Source organism: Melanerpes formicivorus, unplaced genomic scaffold (genome assembly GCF_026170545.1).
Source record: "Melanerpes formicivorus ecotype bairdi unplaced genomic scaffold, bMelFor1.0.p_v2 SCAF_1, whole genome shotgun sequence".
Lineage (NCBI taxonomy): Eukaryota > Metazoa > Chordata > Aves > Piciformes > Picidae > Melanerpes > Melanerpes formicivorus.
The window spans coordinates 26,432,644-26,452,060 of record NW_027142353.1 but is presented as its reverse complement, the minus strand read 5'-3'; the positions used below and the strand labels follow the sequence as shown (position 1 = coordinate 26,452,060).

Sequence of the window (19,417 nt, the reverse complement as noted above, 5' to 3'; positions counted from 1 at the left end):
CAGTACAGGTTAGGGGCTGCCCTGCTGGAAAGCAGCTCCACGGAGAAAGACCTTGGAGTGTTGGTGGACAGCAAGTTCTCCATGGGACAGCAATGTGCCCTTGTGACCAAGAGAGCAAATGGTATCCTGGGGTGCACCAAGAAGGGTGTGTCCACCAGGTCTAGGGAAGTTCTTCTATCCCTCTGCCCTGGTGAGCCCACACCTGGAATACTGTGTCCAGTTTTGGGCTCCCCAGTTCGAGAGACACAGAACTGATGGAGACAGTCCAACAGAGAGCCATGAGGATGATTAGGGGACTTGAGCACCTCCCCTATGAAGAGAGACTGAGAGACCTGGGGCTGTTTAGTCTTGAGAAGACTGAGAGGGGATCTCATCAATGTATATAAATATCTGAGGGGTGGGTGTCAAGTGGAGGGGACCAAACTCTTTTTCAGTGGTACACACTAATAAGACAAGAAGCAACAGGTTCAGGCTTGAACATAGTAGAAAGGTTTCACCTCAACATGAGGAGAAACTTCTTTACAGTGAGGGTGATGGAGCACTGGAACAGGCTGCCCAGAGAGGTTGTGGAGTTTCCTTCTCTGAAGACTTTGCAACCCCACCTGGATGCATTTCTGTGTGGAATTCCCTAAGTGATCCTGCTTTGGCAGGTGGGTTTGACTTGATGATCTCCTGAGGTCCCTTCCAACCTCTAATTTACTGTGATACTATAAGTGTAGCATCAAGTCATCAAAGTATGAGCCCTCCTTAGAGAGCTTGACTATCCCAAGAAATTTAATGCCAAACATAGAACGGTATGGTATGCTGGGCAATCCTGGGCAATCCTAGAGCACTTGCTTGGGTAGGCACATTCACTTTAGACTAAAACTGGCTTTACAATATTCACCTCTTTTCCATGGTTTACTGTGAAAGCTACTTGTCAGCCTGTCTGTCCATTTCCATTTAAGATTTCATTGCAATTGTGGGCAGAACTGACAGCTACCTTCCCTGTTTTATTCCATCTGCAGTTCAGTGTCATTCACTTAAGGCAATATGAAGAGACCAGTACTACTGAACAAACAAAACCAAATGTTTTATTTACAGGAAAAGATCTGTACACTCTGCATACGTAAAAATATACAAAATCATAATAGAAAATATAAAAAAGTGTTAAAATGTATACAAACACTGCTTAAAAATGTGACTCCTGTAAAATCTTGAGCTTTGTTGTTAGAGTACACATTCATTTAAAAAAATCATCATACAAAATAATTCTCAAAGCTATTAAAAAAGTACACAGTCTATACTTGAATAGTTCAATGACTGACATAAGAGTGATGAGATGATATGAATAAATGTCAAGACTATCACATACAGCTCAAGAACAAAACTCTGAGTCTGATCACTAAGCCAGAGAGAAGAAATTTGCAGTGTCAAAATTCATTCAGTGATGCAGGTGTGCCCAGACATGGGCTGCTTTAAATATTGAACAGTTAAATCAGGTATCCTCCTTGTGTGTGTATGAGGATAGCTCCTGGGAAAGATTCAGATGATTTCTATTGACAGTCTTCTGAACTATCTGCTTCAGAAAACAATTTCATATATTCAGTATGCATCAGCTTTGGAGAGCATGAAAGGAAATATCATAGCCATTTATTTCCATAGTTAATGCATTTAATATTCCTTCCATGGTACATCTGTGTCACTGTCCATCCTTAAAAACTGCTGAAGAAAAAGGAACTTAAAGTGGAAAAAAAACCCACTATGTGGTTTTTGAACTAATGTTCAATTCAACCCACCTCTAAAATGACTGTGTTCAGTCTGTGCAACCATCAAGTGTAGACACCTGTCCTTACTTAAGAAAAAACTGTCTCAGTTTTCCTGACTTTGGCAAAAGATCTACAGCAAATAGTTCAGTGATTTTGGATGCTTTCAACAAAGAAAGTGGCCCGACCAAAGACATGCAATGATTTAGCTTAATTTGTGCAGAAAGAGTGTAGATTAGAGAGTGTAAATTACCCTTCTCTCTTTCTCTCTCTCTTCCCAAAGGTACATATTTTTATGATAGTTACACTGACTATACTGGAGTTTCAACAGCATAAAACTGCACAGCAAGGTAAAAAAAGATGTAGTAGTTCCATCCAAGGAATGACTGACTGAGCTTATGAGTTTATGCTCAGATAACCTTTAGAAATATAAAGGAACAAAACAATCAGTACATTTGTGGGTTTTTTTCTAGCAAAAAGATTTTGGCTTAAAACAAAGCAAAAACTTACTTTTTTTTTTTCCTTGAATAAACAGAAGAATACTTTCTGAATGCATAAAATGATAGAGCACCGCAAGTCAGAAAAGCTACAGAATTCACAGTGGAATAAAGAATATAATGAATTTCAGCATAAACTCAGCACATTTCCTAAAGCTGCTGCTGTGTTTCTGGTTTGTTTCAGCTAAGTGCAACCGTTTTCCACAGCACCAGGGCACAGAAATTAGACTCAATAACATTTAAAGGCAACTTACTCCTATTTGTCAGTAAAACTCCATAGACTTTTAGACCTGTATTATTGCAACGAGTGTGAAGGGATTTCAGAGGCTGACCAGCAGAGGCATTTGCTTGGCTGATGATACAACTCAAGAACTGGGTTTGGGCAAATCTCCTGTCTCTCTTAAGGTTCCATGGTGTCAGCATGTAACAGCCACACTGGAGAGTTATGAAGACATAGCTGTATTTTTTTGCCCTCAGAAAATTCACAGTCTGGATTTGAAAATCCATTTCCTTTCATACTGTCTGCATTTAATAATGTATCTAAACCCAGCACTTACTATTAAAAGATACATGGCTCAGTGTCACTGCACACTCATCATTTGAAATACACTGAACATGATCTCCCTCCTGCAGTGGATGGGGAAATGCCAAAATGTCAAGATAGTTGCTGGGTTCCTATAAAAGCCAGCAATGCCAATGCCATGGAATGTAAGCAGTGGTGAGGGGAGCACCTCTGCCGGTCATTTATGATCCGCCTGCTGCCCCTTTCTCTCTTGCTGCAAGTGGAAGTGAGCCCTCAGTTAGCAGATCAGGTACACTTGCACTTGGGCCAAAAACCAAAGAGGACAAGACAAAGTACAGGAGTAAAATCTCTTTCAGGAGCCAAAAGGTGTTTGAGCAGGCAGACCAGTGAAACATCACAGTGGAAACCAGTATTAGGAAGCCATGCCAGGGATGCTTATCTTCTCAAGATGGGCATCAAAAGTTGGTCTTCTTCCTCTGTGAGCAAGCAAGCATTTGCAGCCCAGCTCTGCAGCATCTTCTGAGGTGATGGTGCAACAGCACCCACATTTGCACTTGTGGAAGGAGCACTGCCGTATAAATCAGGATACAGCGAAGAAAAAACTTCTACTGGGAAGGTTTGAAAGTGCACAGTCCAGAAAACTAAAAATATACAGTTCATTTTATAACATCTCAGACTTGGTTCTGCATTATGATTGAAATTATGTATGAAGTAGGTACTGTGTAATTTGTCTTACATTGTACAACTCCTATGTTGATTATTCTGACAGATTACTGGGGGGAGTTACACAGTATAACCCTGCTGTGGGCAGTTGAGCAATGCAGTTAGTATTTTTCTTCTTTGTGCAAATCAAAGTAAAAGGTTAGTGGTTGCAGACCAGAGTAATATGCTTCTTTTTCAGAATTTGAAGATTTCCATCTTATGGAAAAGCAGCATACTCACTAGTTCTAGAAAGCTAATCAGCTGCCTTCCTTTACAAGATGGGGTAGCTAACCCAGCATACAGGAAAGAATGCCATGTTTGACTGCACTGCTCAAACCTTGTATGTTTTGCAAATAGGGCACCAACCATATGGAAAACAGATTAGTCTTATGCAGGTTATCTATTCTCCACAAAATTGAGTAACAGTGTTATTAACTTTAAGAATAAAAGTTGCTGCCTGCCATACATAACATTAAAAAGAAATCATTATGCTATATATCCAGTCTAAGGCTAGTGTAAACCAAAATGATTTATGGGGGTAACTATCCACACATGACAGAAGTACAGTTTTTAGATCATCTGGACACACTTTATGTCAACAAAAGGAATATCAAGAGAATCATAAAGGGCAAATTAAGAGGCTACCTGGGAAAAAAAGGCTAAGTCCTGTGTCAGACACACATTCTTTACTTTTGAGGAAGAAAAATCATCAGACCTCCAAAGAGTAGAGTGAGAGAAAAAGGATTCTGTGATTATATTTACACTATTGAAGAGGCAATAGTCATTAATATTATATGCACTCTTCAATTGCCTTTCTGTTTTTAAGACAAAGCAAAAAATACTTTCCACTACAATCACTCAGCTATTCTTTCCAGTGCCCCTCTGAGCTGCCAGTTTTACACTAAATGTATGAGTAGAATACAGCTGTGCTTTTGTGTACATACATTCCTGCTGACCTTAACCTAAGAGAAAGGGTGTAGCTGTGTGAAAAAAAAAAAAAAAAATCAAAACATTAACCTCCTGCCAGTTGGAAAATCTGAAATTCAATCCTTGACAAGAAAAAGTAATGCTTCAAATATATTAGCAACTAGGCAGATTTTTTGAAGTGCCTTAGAATATATTCTCACTGTGTGTTAAGAAGGAAAATAACAAATTATCTCCATACACAATCCACAGTCATGTTTTTTTGAGGCAGAAAACTCCCTATGCTTACTTAACAGCAGTAACTTGTGAACAAGTGAGTCTGGTTTGGAACTCAATTATATATCTAACAAATTATGTCTGTAATCCTGAATGCTATCTTTGCTGCAGAAAGCTAAGCTCCCTCTGCACTTGCCTTCAGTACTGTACAGCCTCCTTCAACTTCCTCTGGATCTTCCTTATCTGCACAGACCAGAGGAAGGCATCACTTCCATCTCACTTACACCTTCCTGATAGGCCTCCCAGGGAGAGATTTCTCCTGAATGGGTTACAGATATGTTTGTTGCCATTTCTCTTTTCCCTCTGCCTTACACAGTTGAGAGCACGCATGGGGGTTTGGCATCAAAAATACATCCAGTGGTTTAACTAGTTTAGCTGTGCATACAGCCACCTCCATTTGCACTGACTTCATACCCACTATAAGGCCCCCTGTACAGCTGGAGGTCTGTAACTGAACCTGTGTCTGAGGAATTAAAGTTTGCTCTTGTCAATGACTGCACAGCTTGGAGGAGTGATGAGATCATTCTTGGAGAGTGTGAAATTCCTTCCCATGGAGCCATGAGAAACTGCATTGTTCAACTGGCCGTTCTGTACATGAACAATAGAGGCTGTTTCACAATGCCAGGTTTGACAGTTAAGTTCATGTAAAAAACAAAAGTTACTGTCTAGCATATGTGGCATAAGAGACCACCAATAAATTCTGACAGTCACACCCACAACAATACAATATATTTCTGCCTAAGTATGTCCTTTGCACTTTTCATGAGCTAAGCCTGTTTGTTTTTTTTCCTTAACTGTTTGCAAAGCAATAATAAATACTCAGGCTCAGAAAAGAAGTATTTCTCATGCCTGCTACCTAATTACAATTTATAGACTCAAGACTAGATTGGTCTAAGATACATTTTTCAAGTATTCTCTTCCTGTTTATAGTATGACAGTAGTACCTTATTGCACATTGTTTCTGAAGGATTCTCTTCTATAAGTGTGGGAAATTGTATCGGTCAGGGCACTTGACAGCTTTGAACCCTGGCAAAATGACTTTCCCTTTACGATACAGATCATCCTGCAAACCTTTGTTCATCCTCTGCACCAACAGCTTCTCATAGAGCAGTGGGTGGTAGGCTCCTAAGGTACACGCCGCATCGTAGTAGAGTTCATGGTAGTGACAGAGGTCAGTTTGTCGGACTGAAGGGATGTATTCGTACACATGCACTTCATTACACATGGACATCATGATGAGGATACCTGGAGCAGAAAATGAAAACAAAAGTGAACTCCAGATTTCACCTTTCTCATAGAAATTTCCCTGACTTTACCCAATCCATTTTTCTTTTGTGCTTCCCTTTTCTGTTGCACACCCTATTACTTCAGCAAAACAACCGTGTGAAGTAATAGTTCCTTTTGTTAGAGCACTTTTCACTTGTCCCTGATACATAAAGATTGCAATCCTTGCAGAGTTCACAGTATAGGACAACAACAAGGAAAGAGTAAAAAGCCTATAAAAGGCTTGTACACCATTAGCCTCCTTCAGTGAGAAGACTGCTCCATCCCACCTTCCCCATTCTACCCTGTCCTGTCCACAGAACATCCCACACAAGAATGTGGCACTTACTGCAGCTGCATGCTGAGTTTTTTTTGAGTCAACTGATCACTTTTATTGGTTTTCTTGTATATTATCAATACCTGAGCTTGTTTAGAAAGACAGATCAGTTGTGTCGTGCTTTTATGCTATTTACAGGCATACTAATCTTCAAGGCTATGAAGAATCTGACTGATTTGCCCTTCCTGGTTTTTTATAACACCACGGCAAGGGGAAACAAGAATGGAAAGATGGGCCACTTGCACCCATATTTCTTCCCTCAACAACACAAATTTTGGTATTTCATTCAGAGCATTGGCAATATTAAGGTATCAATGTATTCCTTGTAACATATCCACCCTATTATAATGTTGGTCTTTTTTAGTTTGGAATTGAGACAATTCCATTTTTTCCATCCTCTTGCTTCTCTCTAGGCAGGAAGATATGATCTAGAATGCAGCCTAGACACATACAGAGGGGCAGGTGTAGAAATATCAGCTATGTAGTGGTGGCACAAAAGCCCACAGCTTCTGACAGTTTGGGGAAAAGTCTCATGGACAGGGGCCAAGGAAAGTGAATTCCTGCTTAGAGTAGTCTTGTCACAAGGCAAAGCCTCGGACCACCTTCTGCTCAGCAGCGAAATCCACAAAATGTCAACCCACTTTTCCCTGCCACGTATCAATGGCAGAGTATCATTGGCACTGTCAGTAGTGGCTAAGAAAGGCCATACGGGAAAAATTTCCCATTTAAAGCCAGGTGAAAAATAACTTTGACCATAGATGCAGTCCTGAGAGGCTGTTACTTTCCTTAACCCTTACTCAAGATCAAAACTAGACCAGAACAGATTCAGAAGGGAGGTAAGTGGGCTTAGGCAAACTTTGTTTTCCTCCAGTACACCTGTAAATCCATACTAACAGAAGGTCTTTACAGATTTGAAATTAAAGAAATCTTACTCTTGTGGGTGCACCTTTTCGAAGGGGCTAGTATCAGATATTGATCAGCAGCACTGTCCAAACTGCAACACTTTCACATCAATCACAGCTTCTGGAAGCCCCTTCTGTTTCATGTAGCCATATGAAAGGAAGATGAAAAAGCAAGCCTTGGACATTATATTTTTTAAAATATTTTGCTTAAAAAATAAGTATGATTAGAAAAATGTATTGAAGCACTTGCTGCATTACTGGTGTCCTCGTCTGCTGAATGTGACTGTCAGCTCTCACAGGAAGTGGCTGTATCTTTCTGCTTGCTTTGCACTTATACATGAGAACGGATGTAATTGCTTTTTTTTCCCCCGTACAACAGCTCTGGAATCATAAAGCATCAAAGGTGTTTTGGGTAGGTCCCAAGTGAAATAAATTAACACAAAAAATTATTTTGGTTCATTAATTAAGCAAACGCACTTTCTGAAGTTTTGTTTGTAGCTTGGGAACACGGAGGTTTCAATGGCTTGCTAATGTGAAGAACCTTATGTTCTCCCTGCTGTGTATCATTAGATTATCAACATGATTTTTTTTTCCTTCCTGTGTGAAGTAACTGAAAACCAATTACTTCTGTGATTAAGTCTGCTTTTATCATGAATGAAAGCTTCTGAAAATATTTTAGATTGTTCTACAGCTTTACACTCTGCAGAGCCTATGACCTGCAAAAAGGCAAGCATATCAATTTCAAAGTGTAAATCCACAAATATAAGTGAACTTCAGTCTTAAGCAGCAGGAAACACAGATTCATTATGAAAAAATATTTAATGCCTATTTGAACAAAAAATGTGAGCTTAATAAACCATGTTTGCTTTCCTCCAAGCTGTTAGAGATGAATTGCAGCCTGCAGCAACTAAGTCTAGAATTGTATGCTTGTTGTTTCAGTTTTACAAATGCTTTCGTCAGCTTTTCCACTGCCAGCCTCCTTTGTCCACTGATGGAGAGCTCACCTGCCCTTCCAAGGTAACCATTATCCAGCTGAATCAGAGAATGGATGGTGGAAATGTGTGCAATAATGAACCACATCTGGAAACAGACAGGAAAAGGACTTCTCTCCTGCAGCCAGAGCCAAGCTTGGAGCCAGTTTCAAAAGCTGTACCACCAATGTCTTAGGAGAATTGGCTCTGACAGAAAATACAAGCCTTAACCAGAGTGTATTTCGTTTCACTGCCACATTAAGCAGTTAACCTTACAATCAATAAAGGAAGTTGACATTTCAGGGACAGGAAAAATTGGCACTCTCTTATAATTAATTTCCTTAGTAACAGTAAAGATGGCCACATCACTGCAGGTATGTTTCAACAATGACAAAATTTTAAGCAGTATCATTGGCTTTCCTGTAAATTAATTAATGAAGCAATTCAAAGTGGTAGAGTTTTAGTTCTAATGACCCATGGATTAATGTCTTCCAGAATCAATCTAAAAGGCAGGCTAGGCTATCTAGTTTTGCTCTTTGCCCTTCTTGCCTTGTTCCATCCAGTCCATGTCTGGGATTTCAGATTAGGTTGCTCATGAATAATGATAATTTCTGACAATTGACTCAAGTTTTTGCTCATGCTGGACAATAATGTTTTGATGAAGGAATGTATTCCTGTTCAACCTGTGCTAGATTCTATTAGGGTCCTGCGCTGGAAGGGGGGTTGGACTTGGGGGTTCTTTCCAACCCCTAACATCCTGTGAAGGCAGTTCTTCAATGAGCTAGTTTTTGAGTATTAACAACTAATTTCCAGCACATCTTTGTGTTGAAGTCTAGAGTCAAAGTCAACAGACTGTAAGATGAGCTAAGACAGACAGTAGAGATTACCACATTTAGAGTTGTCCCTGGGCTACAGATGCTTATCTGTCCTGGTGGAAATGGGAGTACTCCTGAGACTTGCAGACCTGATGATATTTTAAGTGCCCAAACACTATTATGAGGAAGAACAGTGGTTGGACTTTTTCTCCTTTAGCTCCTCTAACATCACAGACTCTCTGTCAAAGAGACCAACAGTGTGGTATGACCAGCAACCGCACTTGCAAACACCTATGGGTGAGATCCCAAGGATTATACACTCAATGTACATGAATCTGAGGAAGTAAGTTCCTCCAGTTCTCTCTTGGAATGATTTGCTCCTGCTGTTTGGTTCAAACCCAAAAGATAAGACAGTACTATACAAAAATAAAAAAGGGGGGAAAGCAAAAGCAAAAAAGAAAAGAAAGACAGATCTTTTTGGAAAAGAACCTGTTCTTTTTACACAAATACAGTCCACACTAAAATAGGGAATAAATGGATTTATTAAGACAATGTGAATCTCCTTCCACAGGGCTCAGCAATGGTATAATAGAGCCATTACTATAATTTATGTTTACAAAAAATAATAATTGACCATCTTTCAAAGAATATCAGTATTTTAGACTGTGAGAACATTTACAACAGTCCACATGCTAGGATATATTCAGTTTTAATTTTAGTTAATTTCTAATGCCATGTCTGGCTTCTTTCTCTTAAGTACCTGAAATGGGGTTGCCATCATAGCACGCTGTGCTGTGGGTCTTACATTCCAGTACATATTTTTTAGTACCACTCTTAAACTCAGTTTCTCTCTTTGCTCAGTGTTAACAACATCATAGTGAATTCTTGACATCTATATTCAGCAGGTGTAAGTGTGCTAAGCTGTCTACATTTTCATCTACCTCACAACTCAGTTTCCCCATTTTCCCTTCTCTCCTCCAGTTACCTTCAGTGATCTTATGATTTTTTTTTTAATTACCAGTAACTTTTTGGCACTTATGTGATCTTCAAAATATTTTTTTGTGTATTACATTTGAACTTTTATGTTTTGTGTGCAATCTCAAAGCTAAAGGAGAGGTACGCACCTGACTGATTACTGACTTACTTTGCTCCTGTAAGCCTCACTTGCCAGTTCACTCTGCAAAGTCCTACATTATTTCCCATTTGTTATCTGCACACATCTTTTAATGTATCATTGCTTCCTATGCTTCTCTTCCACGGCTGAATCTCTCTGCATTTCCTCTCACACATATTAACCTGTAGTTTCCAAGTGCCACGCATTTACTTTGTGTCCCTGTATTGCCCACAGGACATGCCTATCTACTAATTTCTTTTGTCCATGTACTTTTCACATCACTGACAGATTGATTCAGCATAATCTCTGTTTGTTTCATACCTCAGTACTCCTTCATGACCATTACCATCAGCATGAATGCAGACCACATAGCTTTATAGCCCGTAGGGTATAGAGTTTCCATATGACACATTTCAGTGCTTGTCTTTGTCCCCAGTCCTTACATTAGGTTTCCGTTAACACACAATTACTACATATGAAACAGTACAGCCTTGCTTACAAATGACCTAAGATGACACTAATGAGCATAAGATGACAGTCATTGTCCCAATACCTTATAGGCTGGGCAAAATTCATCTCACTGAGATGTTCATAGCCATTTCTGACCTAGCTAGTCTAAGTTGCACTTTATAGACAATGCAGGAGACAGGCTTTTCTAGTACACAATTCATCTTACTTATTTTAGATGTCTACTTTAGGATGGGATGAATCACTTCTATAACTGTTGGTCTTCTCCAATGACTAGGCAAAACTGAAAATAAGAATTTGGCTCTTGCTATCAATCGCCTTCTTCTCCACTCTCCTAGGTCAGAAACTTTTGGAGCTTTGTGGGGAAAATACAAAAAAAAAATTGGCTTTTGTAAGAGCATGATCAGAAGAAATGAAAACAAGGTGTGACTCATCTGACCAAATGTGCCCACTGGAGCAGTTACCCACAGCTGAAACAGGTACCGTGGGCTCCTTTGCTGTCAGTAGAAGCAGGCACTTTTAGGAAGAAGCACATGTATACTCATCCCAGAGTAGACATTTAAAAACAGATTACAAAATCAAACCCCAGAAATTCTTGTTTCTTTTCATTGACTATAGAGGAAACATGAGTCATAGCAAAGCAATTTGTACTTCAGGAGTTCTACCTGCACTCCCAGTATAGGAGGAAGATTTCATGTGTAGAGGTCTCACTGACATATTTAAGAGGTGCCTAATTTTGGCTCTAAGAAGTCTGAGTCTAACTAACACAAATACAGACCTGCACCAAAAGCATCTAAAGCTAGTCCTGCTCCCTGGCTGACCAACCATGGACCATAAACAGTAGTCAATTTTATGTTCAAGGATTAAGCTGAGAGAAGATGGCTTTTTTTTATATTCATAAGGATTAAGGTACAGAAATAGGAGTGAAAGCATAAAATTAGAGTATTTAGGAAAGGCCAGAGGACATATGTAACTTATGAAAAAGTAAACCTCAAAGGGAAAGCCTGTAGGCAAACAAGAAAGGGTGCAGTTCTCCTTAGAGTGAACACTGAGAAGTCCAGGAGGTACAGCTCAAAGTCTGCTTTTCACTGGTGGGCCTAAAAAAAGCTCAGCAAAAACTAGATGAATTGGATTAATGTAGTAATAGCAGCATTACCATACTGTCTACAGTATTTGGTCAAGAACCTATTAAGCTCCGGCACAAACCAGCAGAAATATTGCCAGTGTGAGTAAGATCTGTGGAGGGGTTTGAAGGGAAACGTGTGGGCAGTTCACAGCAGAGTCCCCATGCAGAGAAAACGTAGTAGTTGGATCAGGTTTCTTAGGGTCCTATCCAGCCCAGTATTGAATATTTCCAAGGATGGAAATGGAGCTGTTGAATCCTTTCAGAAGTTTACTGAAGCATGCAGAAATAATACTGCAGGCATGACTGTGAAACCAGCAAGCAGCTTGGAATATAACTTCTGGGTCTCCTCCAAGTCTGCTGCTTAGCTTTAAAACTTTCAGATTTCAAATATCGAATCACACTTTCATAGTAAGGAAAAAGTAAGGATATCTAGCATGATTTAACTTTGGCAAATGTGATTGCTGCAACCACACATTAAAATTTACAACTGAAGATATTTCTCTACAGGCTATTTGAATCTACCCTAATTCGCTTGGCTGGATTTTCAAAAGTTCCATTTGGATTACAACTGGGAAAATGGAAAAATGCAAAATACTTCTGTCTGTGTGTAGAAAGGTTGTTTTACAGTAGATCATTCAAAGGTGTGCTTTAGGAACGTTTTACAGGGGAATGGTGATGTTCCTGAATATTGCATTAGACACCAAAACACAGACTGTGAGCATAAAATATTCTTTGTAAAATACTTTACATTATTCCAAAGAAATTATGTGGCCATCAGAGAAACAGTCAACCTGCAGGTTTGTTATAACAGTACAATAGATACCAAGTAAGTATTTCAAAATATTATATATTAGTATCTCAAAATCCTTAGAAGGATTTATTACTATTTTTTCCCTATTTGGCAGGTATCTATAGTGTCAGGAAGTGCTGGGTATGGTTTAAACTCAGGCCAATTGATGCACATAAAATCCTGAGTTTTTACAATCTGCACCAAACCTATTAAAACTAGAATTAGATGAAGACTAAATTCCTTGCATGGATCATTTATACAAATGAACTTACGCTATGGATTCTAATCAAAGGGAGAGAATGCTTTTCAATTTGTTCTTGACAATTTTAGTGACTCAAGAGATTGTGAATTTTCAACACAGATCTTATGTACAGTTCAATTAGGTTTTGTGGTTAGCAAATCAATTAAAAAATAATGTTTTCTGGTTTACAAGTAAATAAAATATAGTTTAATAAGCCTGAATACAACAGATGCTGTATGAAAGCATCTAGAATAGTAAGTGCAATTCAAACATTCAGGAAGAACTCAGCATCCTTTTAACAAAGTATAAGGAGATGATGGAAACATTTAAATATAGATAATCTGATTATTACACTCATAATGTGTCTCATTTCACACACATCACAAAATTAGTTACAGAAGAGTTTAGCTGGACACACCAGTGAGTTTGTGCTTGATAAACTGTGCACTTGAAAGCTTTACAAACAAACATACAGCATTTAGAATGTATAGTTTTCTATACGTTAACCCACTTCTGTAGTGTCTCTTAATTGTATTTCAGGTACCACAGGAAAACCTGTTACTCCTTGAAACTGGGCCAAATGTCTCTCAGTTATTCTTTGGAACATATAGTAAAAGGAGCCCTGGTTTTAGTGGGGTTTTGTTGTTGTGTTTTTTTGGGTTTGTTTTTAAATATTACATTTCTAAACCAGCATATGACCAGTATTAACCACAAGAAAACCAAGTACCTATTAGGGAATTTAATTGTCACAGATGGCCCTCTGCCTAAGCTTAACAAATTGTGTAATTCTTGTCATTTTTGATGCATAGATACATTATGTAATAGACCTAGAAAATTATATATTTATCACTTAACGCTAAATGCAAAAATCTGTACATTAATCACAATATTATATTCTGTAATATGATCATAGACTGGAAAATACTGTCCAGTAATATAGTATAATTTTAAATGCATTGTTCAAATTTAAATGATACACTAGAATAAGAAACATTTTTAAAATGTGATTTGGGGTGCTGTAAGAGGAGAACTATGACTTTTGTCTCTGTACTACAGGAAGTGGGAGATACTCAAATTTCAGAGTGCTTTTCAGTAGAATACGAAGAATTTAAAGCTTCTATATTTGGTGGTATTATTTATTTGTGTGATAGCACTTGAACAAAACTGAGCTGGAAAGAGTAAACACTATTCTTTTCTGTTCCTTTACCAACTGCTTGTAAACAGCTGAGTAAGTAACAGTAAGAAAAGCAACTCATTTAATGTGTCATATTGTTTCTTTCAGTTCATTCCAGTATTTATTCTAAGCAGAGCAGGAGATCAGCTGCATTCTTCCATTCAACATGCTTACTGAAGCCATTTTAAATTTAAGTTCTTAGTCATACAATGATCTGTAACTGCTGCAGTGTAATGATAGTCTTGCTTGTACTATTGTCTTGATGCATGCAAATGAAGATTAAAATAATGTTATCAGCTATTAATGACGCATAACTGTTAAATCTGTAATGTCAAATGTAAAGCCTCAAACAAGCCTTTCTTTCTCCCAGCAATAAAGTAATCTGGGCTCAGTCATCATTTTGCCTTCAGTGGTTCATGTTATGCTAAAAGCTACAACACAGAGCAAAGACTACCACTTACACACGCAACCTAACATGTAAAAATCTACACAGATCACGTTTTCATTTGGGAGTTAAAAAAAATTTGAAAACCCCCAAACAACCAAAAGCACACCAGAGCTTTCAACTAGCTTTTTAAAAACACAAAAGCTGTTGGGTATGTAATGACATACAAATGTGAATTTCAAGTAAAATCATCTCTAAAGAGGCAAGATAGCAAAGTGTACTGATGGATTATGGTAACTAGGAATTCTTGGCAAATACAGTTAGTAAACAATGGTCAGGAGAAAAATCTTCACAGAAAAGCCTCTATATAACCTAGACATTATTAAGAAAACCCCAAACTGTACCATCCCATTCAACAGACACAGAATGCTGCTCTTGAGAAACTGAAGGAAGCAGATTTAGTCTTGGTCTTCAGATGACAAAAATGTCAGAACTAGGCTGTTTACAAAGGCTACCAAGGAGGGTACAGGAACAGCTTTCTTACAGGAGAACGGTAAAAACAGAGACTTCCAATTAATTATCCTCAATTAAAACTGAGCTTTGCCACGCTCAGAAAGAGGGAAAGAAAAGCAAGTTAATATTTCAGTGAGAAATGTATCAATAGGAAGAGGTAACACTTATGTCTGCTTCCAAAAGATGGGGCAAATCCTTCCCCACTAACAGTGATGTTGTCTCAACTGCCAATTCAGGATTTGCCAGTGGAATTAAAATCTGAGATTTGGTGGTTGAATGCTTACAGTACTTCTAAGAAAAATGGAGGAGATCAAAGTCCAAGACAAGATATAAAAATGCCAATACTTATTTAGCAAACCAATTTTCAGCCAACTGTGAACCAAGAAATTCAACCACAAAAATCCACTGTGGCAACTGCCTAACACCAATGCAAAATGATGAGAATATGTTGCAGAGTTTTGTCAAAAAGCATGAAGGTGGCAGCTGCAAAAATGATGTTCAAAGGACGCAAGAATGGGTTCTCAAAGCTCATCTATTAGATTAGGGAGACAAAGAGTAAGTAATTTATAATGAGGAGCCTCTGTAGTGTGTGCATGCTGTGTGTTAACATTTCAGAAGCGTCTGGAAGCAGTGACATCTTTAAAAGGTTTAAAACTACATGAATGTACACACAATGTAGTATTACTAAATCATTCGAAGGCCACGCCTTATTTTGTACATAACCTTTACAGAACAACCAATCCTAACTGCACCACAACTTTCTCCCCTTCCTCTCCTGTCCCCTCCCCCACAGCAGGGACATGTGCTGTGCTTTGCTCACCCCAGCCACCAGCTATCATAATGCTACCACCTCTCTTCAGCAAAATGCCGGTGCAGAGCTAATGTATGTCAGGTTTTGATGATCCAGGAGCTTCAAGAGGGAGTTATGCCAGCAGAGCATCTCACATCCCAAAGAAGTGCACATTTTAAAAATGTCCCCAGCTTCCGTTGGGTGAAGAAACCAGGGAAAAGGTCCTACCTCTTCTCAAACTTTCATTCCCCTAAAGTGAGAGAGCATGTATGAGAAGCCACTGGCCCTTTTTCCAAGAGACTTAATAATACTGTGACTTAAATACTTTAATACAGCTATTAACAATGTCAGAAGATTCCCTTGACACCAATCACTGCTGAAGGATACTGACTTATTGCTGCTGAAGAACACTGTAGGAAGACATTCCAGCAAGCATCTTCCTTTTGGGAAGACTCAGTTCCTTATAAATAAGCAGCACAAATAGACACAGTTGTCAATTTAAAAATGGAATTACTTACTTGCAGTCTAAGACCACCCTAATACATTCCTGACATTGCTGGTCTGATATTTTCATGTTTTAATGTATACATTTGTCCATTTTTGTATATTGGGACTACAAAGGGTTAAAAGCTTGAAACAAAAGTGCTTCACTTGACCCAGAATCATTTTCTTTTTTGTGTTACTGGCAGCGATAGTGATTTAAGGAACTGCTGCTCTCCCTCCACAAGTAACCACAGCTCACAGAGGGCTTCCTGACTTTCTGCTGATGTAAATATGAACAAACCAGATCCTAGCACAGAATCTCTATTTGTTCTAATTGAACAGAACTACATACAAACTTACAGTAAGTCATTCTAATAAAGTGATCAAAATCACTATGGTCCATGCTATAAAGAGTTTAGATTCTGGGATACAGGTCTCTCTGCCTGTGACAAGTCATACCCTCCAGCCTGTCTTCCTTCAGGAGGAAGAGACACTTTTTTGTAATGAAGGTGACAAAGCACCAAACAGGCTGCCCAGAGAGGCTGTGGAGTCTCCTTCTTTGAAGACTTTCAAAACCTGCCTGAATGTGTTTCTGTGTGACCTGCCCTAGGTGACCCTGCTTTGACAGGGGGGATTGGACTCAATGATCTCTGGAGGTCCCTTCCAATCCCTAACATTCTGTGATTCATACAGCTGTTTGGAGCACAACTGTATTAGAATAGAATAGAATAGAATAGAATAGAATAGAATAGAATAGAATAGAATAGAATAGAATAGAATAGAATAGAATAGAATGAACCAAGTTGGAAGAGACCTTCAAGATCGTGTCCAACCTATCATCCAACACCACCTAATCAACTAACCCATGTAACCAAGCACCCTGTCAAGTCTCCTCCTGAACACCTCCAGTGACGGCGACTCCACCACCTCCCCGGGCAGCCCATTCCAATGGGCAATCACTCTCTCTCTGTGTAAAACTTCCTCCTGACCTCCAGCCTGAACATCCCCTGGCACAGCCTGAGACTGTGTCCTCTTGTCTGGTGCTGGCTGTTTGGGAGAAGAGACCAACCTCTGCCTGTCTACAACCCCCCTTCAGGTAGTTGTAGACAGTAATAAGGTCTCCCCTGAGTCTCCTCCTCTCCAGGCTAAGCAGCCCCAGCTCCCTCAGCCTCTCCTCATAGGGCTTGTGTTCCAAGCCCCTCACCATCTTCGTTGCCCTTCTCTGGACTTGTTCCAGCAAGTCAACATCCTTCCTAAACTGAGGGGCCCAGAACTGGACACAGTACTCGAGGTGCAGCCTAACCAGTGCAGTGTACAGGGGCAGAGTGACCTCCCTGCTCCTGCTGGCCACACTGTTCCTGATGCAGGCCAGGATGCCATTGGCCCTCCTGGCCACCTGGGCACACTGCAGGCTCATGTTCATCCTACCATCGACCAGTAGCCCAGATCCCTCTCTGTTTGGGAGCTCTCCAGCCACTCTGACCCCAGCCTGTAGCTCTGCATGGCGTTGTTGTGGCCAATGTGCAGAACCCAGCACTTGGATGTGTTCTATCTCATGCCGTTGGACTCTGCCCATCTGTCCAGCCTGTCGAGGTCCCTCTGCAAAGCCTCTCTACCCTCCAGCAGATCAACTGCCCCCAGCTTGGTGTCATCAGCAAATTTACTGATGATGGACTCAATGCCCTCATCCAGATCATCAATAAAGATGTTAAAGAGCACAGGGCCCAGCACTGATCCATGGGGGACTCCACTACTGACTGGCCACCAGCTGGATGTGGCACCATTCACCACCACTCTCTGGGTTCAGCCCTCCAGCCAGTTCCTAAACCAGCTCAGAGTGCTGCTGTCCAAGCCATGGGCTGACAGCTTGGCCAGGAGTCTGCTGTGGGGGACGGTGTCAAAGGCCTTGCTGAAGTCCAGGTAGACTACATCCACAGGCCTCCCCACATCCACCAGGTGGGTCACCTGCTCGTAGGAGATCAGGTTGGTCAGGCAGGACCTGCCCTTCCTAAATCCATGCTGGCTGGGCCTGATCCCTTGGCCATCCTCTAAGTGCTGTGTGATTGCACTCAGGATGACCTGTTCCATGATCTTGCCTGGCACTGAGGTCAGGCTGACAGGCCTATAATTCCCTGGCTCATCCAACCGGCCCTTCTTGAGGGTGGGCACCACATTGGCCAGCTTCCAGTCCTCTCCAGTGAGCCAGGACTGCTGAAAGATGATGGAGAGTGGCTTGGCCAGCTCACCTGCCATCTCTCTCAGCACCCTAGGATGGATCCCATAGCAGCATGGCTGTTTAACAAACCATTTCCCCATTATCTTTTTGAAATTAAGATTCGTATTTTATGATGGCCGTCACACCCCATTCTTACGATTAATTTTCTAGGAAATAACTGCATATATTTTGAAGGAATCAGGTATTCGGGATACACTTTTCATACAGGCACACTCAATTGTGTCTGCCAGCTTCATTTCCAATTGGATTATTCACTGCATGAATTGAGAGATACCTGATCTGAAGACCAACATTTCAGATTTCTGCCAAGCTGCATTGTATTTTTCATGCTTTCTCTTGCCCTTTGTGTCTACCTTTCACAATACTCAGTTGCTATTTCTGTGTTGCCTCACAGTCTTTATTATGTTACATGTGCAATCTATAGGCATCCTCTCAATAAGGTTACTCAATCAGAAAGCCTCTCCCTAACAAAATATTTAAAATGTAACTATGAGAACAGTAGCTCGTTATAAAATAAGGCAGATCTAAGTCCCCAAAAGCTTGTCTTGCTGCCTTCTTTTCTAAAAGCTAATAACAGCATTACCGAAATGTCTATGCACATACTTTGGAAAAGAACAATGTCAATAAAATTTCCAGTAAAGGAGGAGGTAAATTTGCTTTTGCACACAGAGTGCATTTATTTGTACAGCTTTTGTGGTTAATGTTGTTGCTTGTTTAATACTTGGTATTTTCAAAGCTTTCTCTGCTTGAACGATCTTTTTTCTCAGGAACATTTACATCTGGGGTTGAAGGCTACTATTCAATTCTTATAGTAAAATGAACTCTGCTTCTTCAAAGAAAGCTTTTAAAGTGTTTCTGATATATGGTGGAAGTACGGACATGACATTGCCCTTACAGTGATTGTCTTCATTATTCTTGTGATCAGCTGCTGTTACCTATTTTTATCAAAAAATTTCTTACTCCAAGAAATGCTTTGAAAAATGTGAATGCAGCTGGTGAGATCATTCCACATGAGCAATCTTCTCCTCATGAATTTTTACAAGCAGGTTCCAAAAATCTCACTTCAAGAAGTAAGCAACTGCCAAGCTATCGCCTCCAAAACACAAGGCCTCCTCTTTACACTCATGCTCCAGGCAAACACA

General features: G+C 39.9%; 2 protein-coding genes across 3 annotated transcripts in view; one reads left to right on the top strand and one right to left on the bottom strand.

Moving 5' to 3' along the window:
• The window catches only part of LOC137440899 (pinopsin-like), a 102,438-nt gene extending 94,055 nt beyond the window's left edge, over nucleotides 1-8,383 (top strand). The window contains exon 4 of the mRNA XM_068137655.1: nucleotides 8,109-8,383. Within this exon, the coding sequence (XP_067993756.1) occupies nucleotides 8,109-8,336 (228 nt within the window). The 3' untranslated portion in view covers nucleotides 8,337-8,383. The remainder of the gene's footprint in view (nucleotides 1-8,108) is intronic.
• ST6GAL2 (ST6 beta-galactoside alpha-2,6-sialyltransferase 2) overlaps nucleotides 1,049-19,417 on the bottom strand; it is a 33,128-nt gene continuing 14,759 nt past the window's right edge. Inside the window, exons 5-6 of one of the 2 annotated variants that reach the window (XM_068137643.1) lie at nucleotides 5,612-5,912; nucleotides 1,049-3,406 (exon numbers count right to left, since the gene is read on the bottom strand). In XM_068137643.1, the coding sequence (XP_067993744.1) occupies nucleotides 5,644-5,912 (269 nt within the window). In that variant the 3' untranslated portion in view covers nucleotides 1,049-3,406; nucleotides 5,612-5,643. Of the gene's footprint in view, nucleotides 5,913-19,417 lie in introns of both variants that reach the window. The other variant, XM_068137633.1, reaches the window with a different exon arrangement.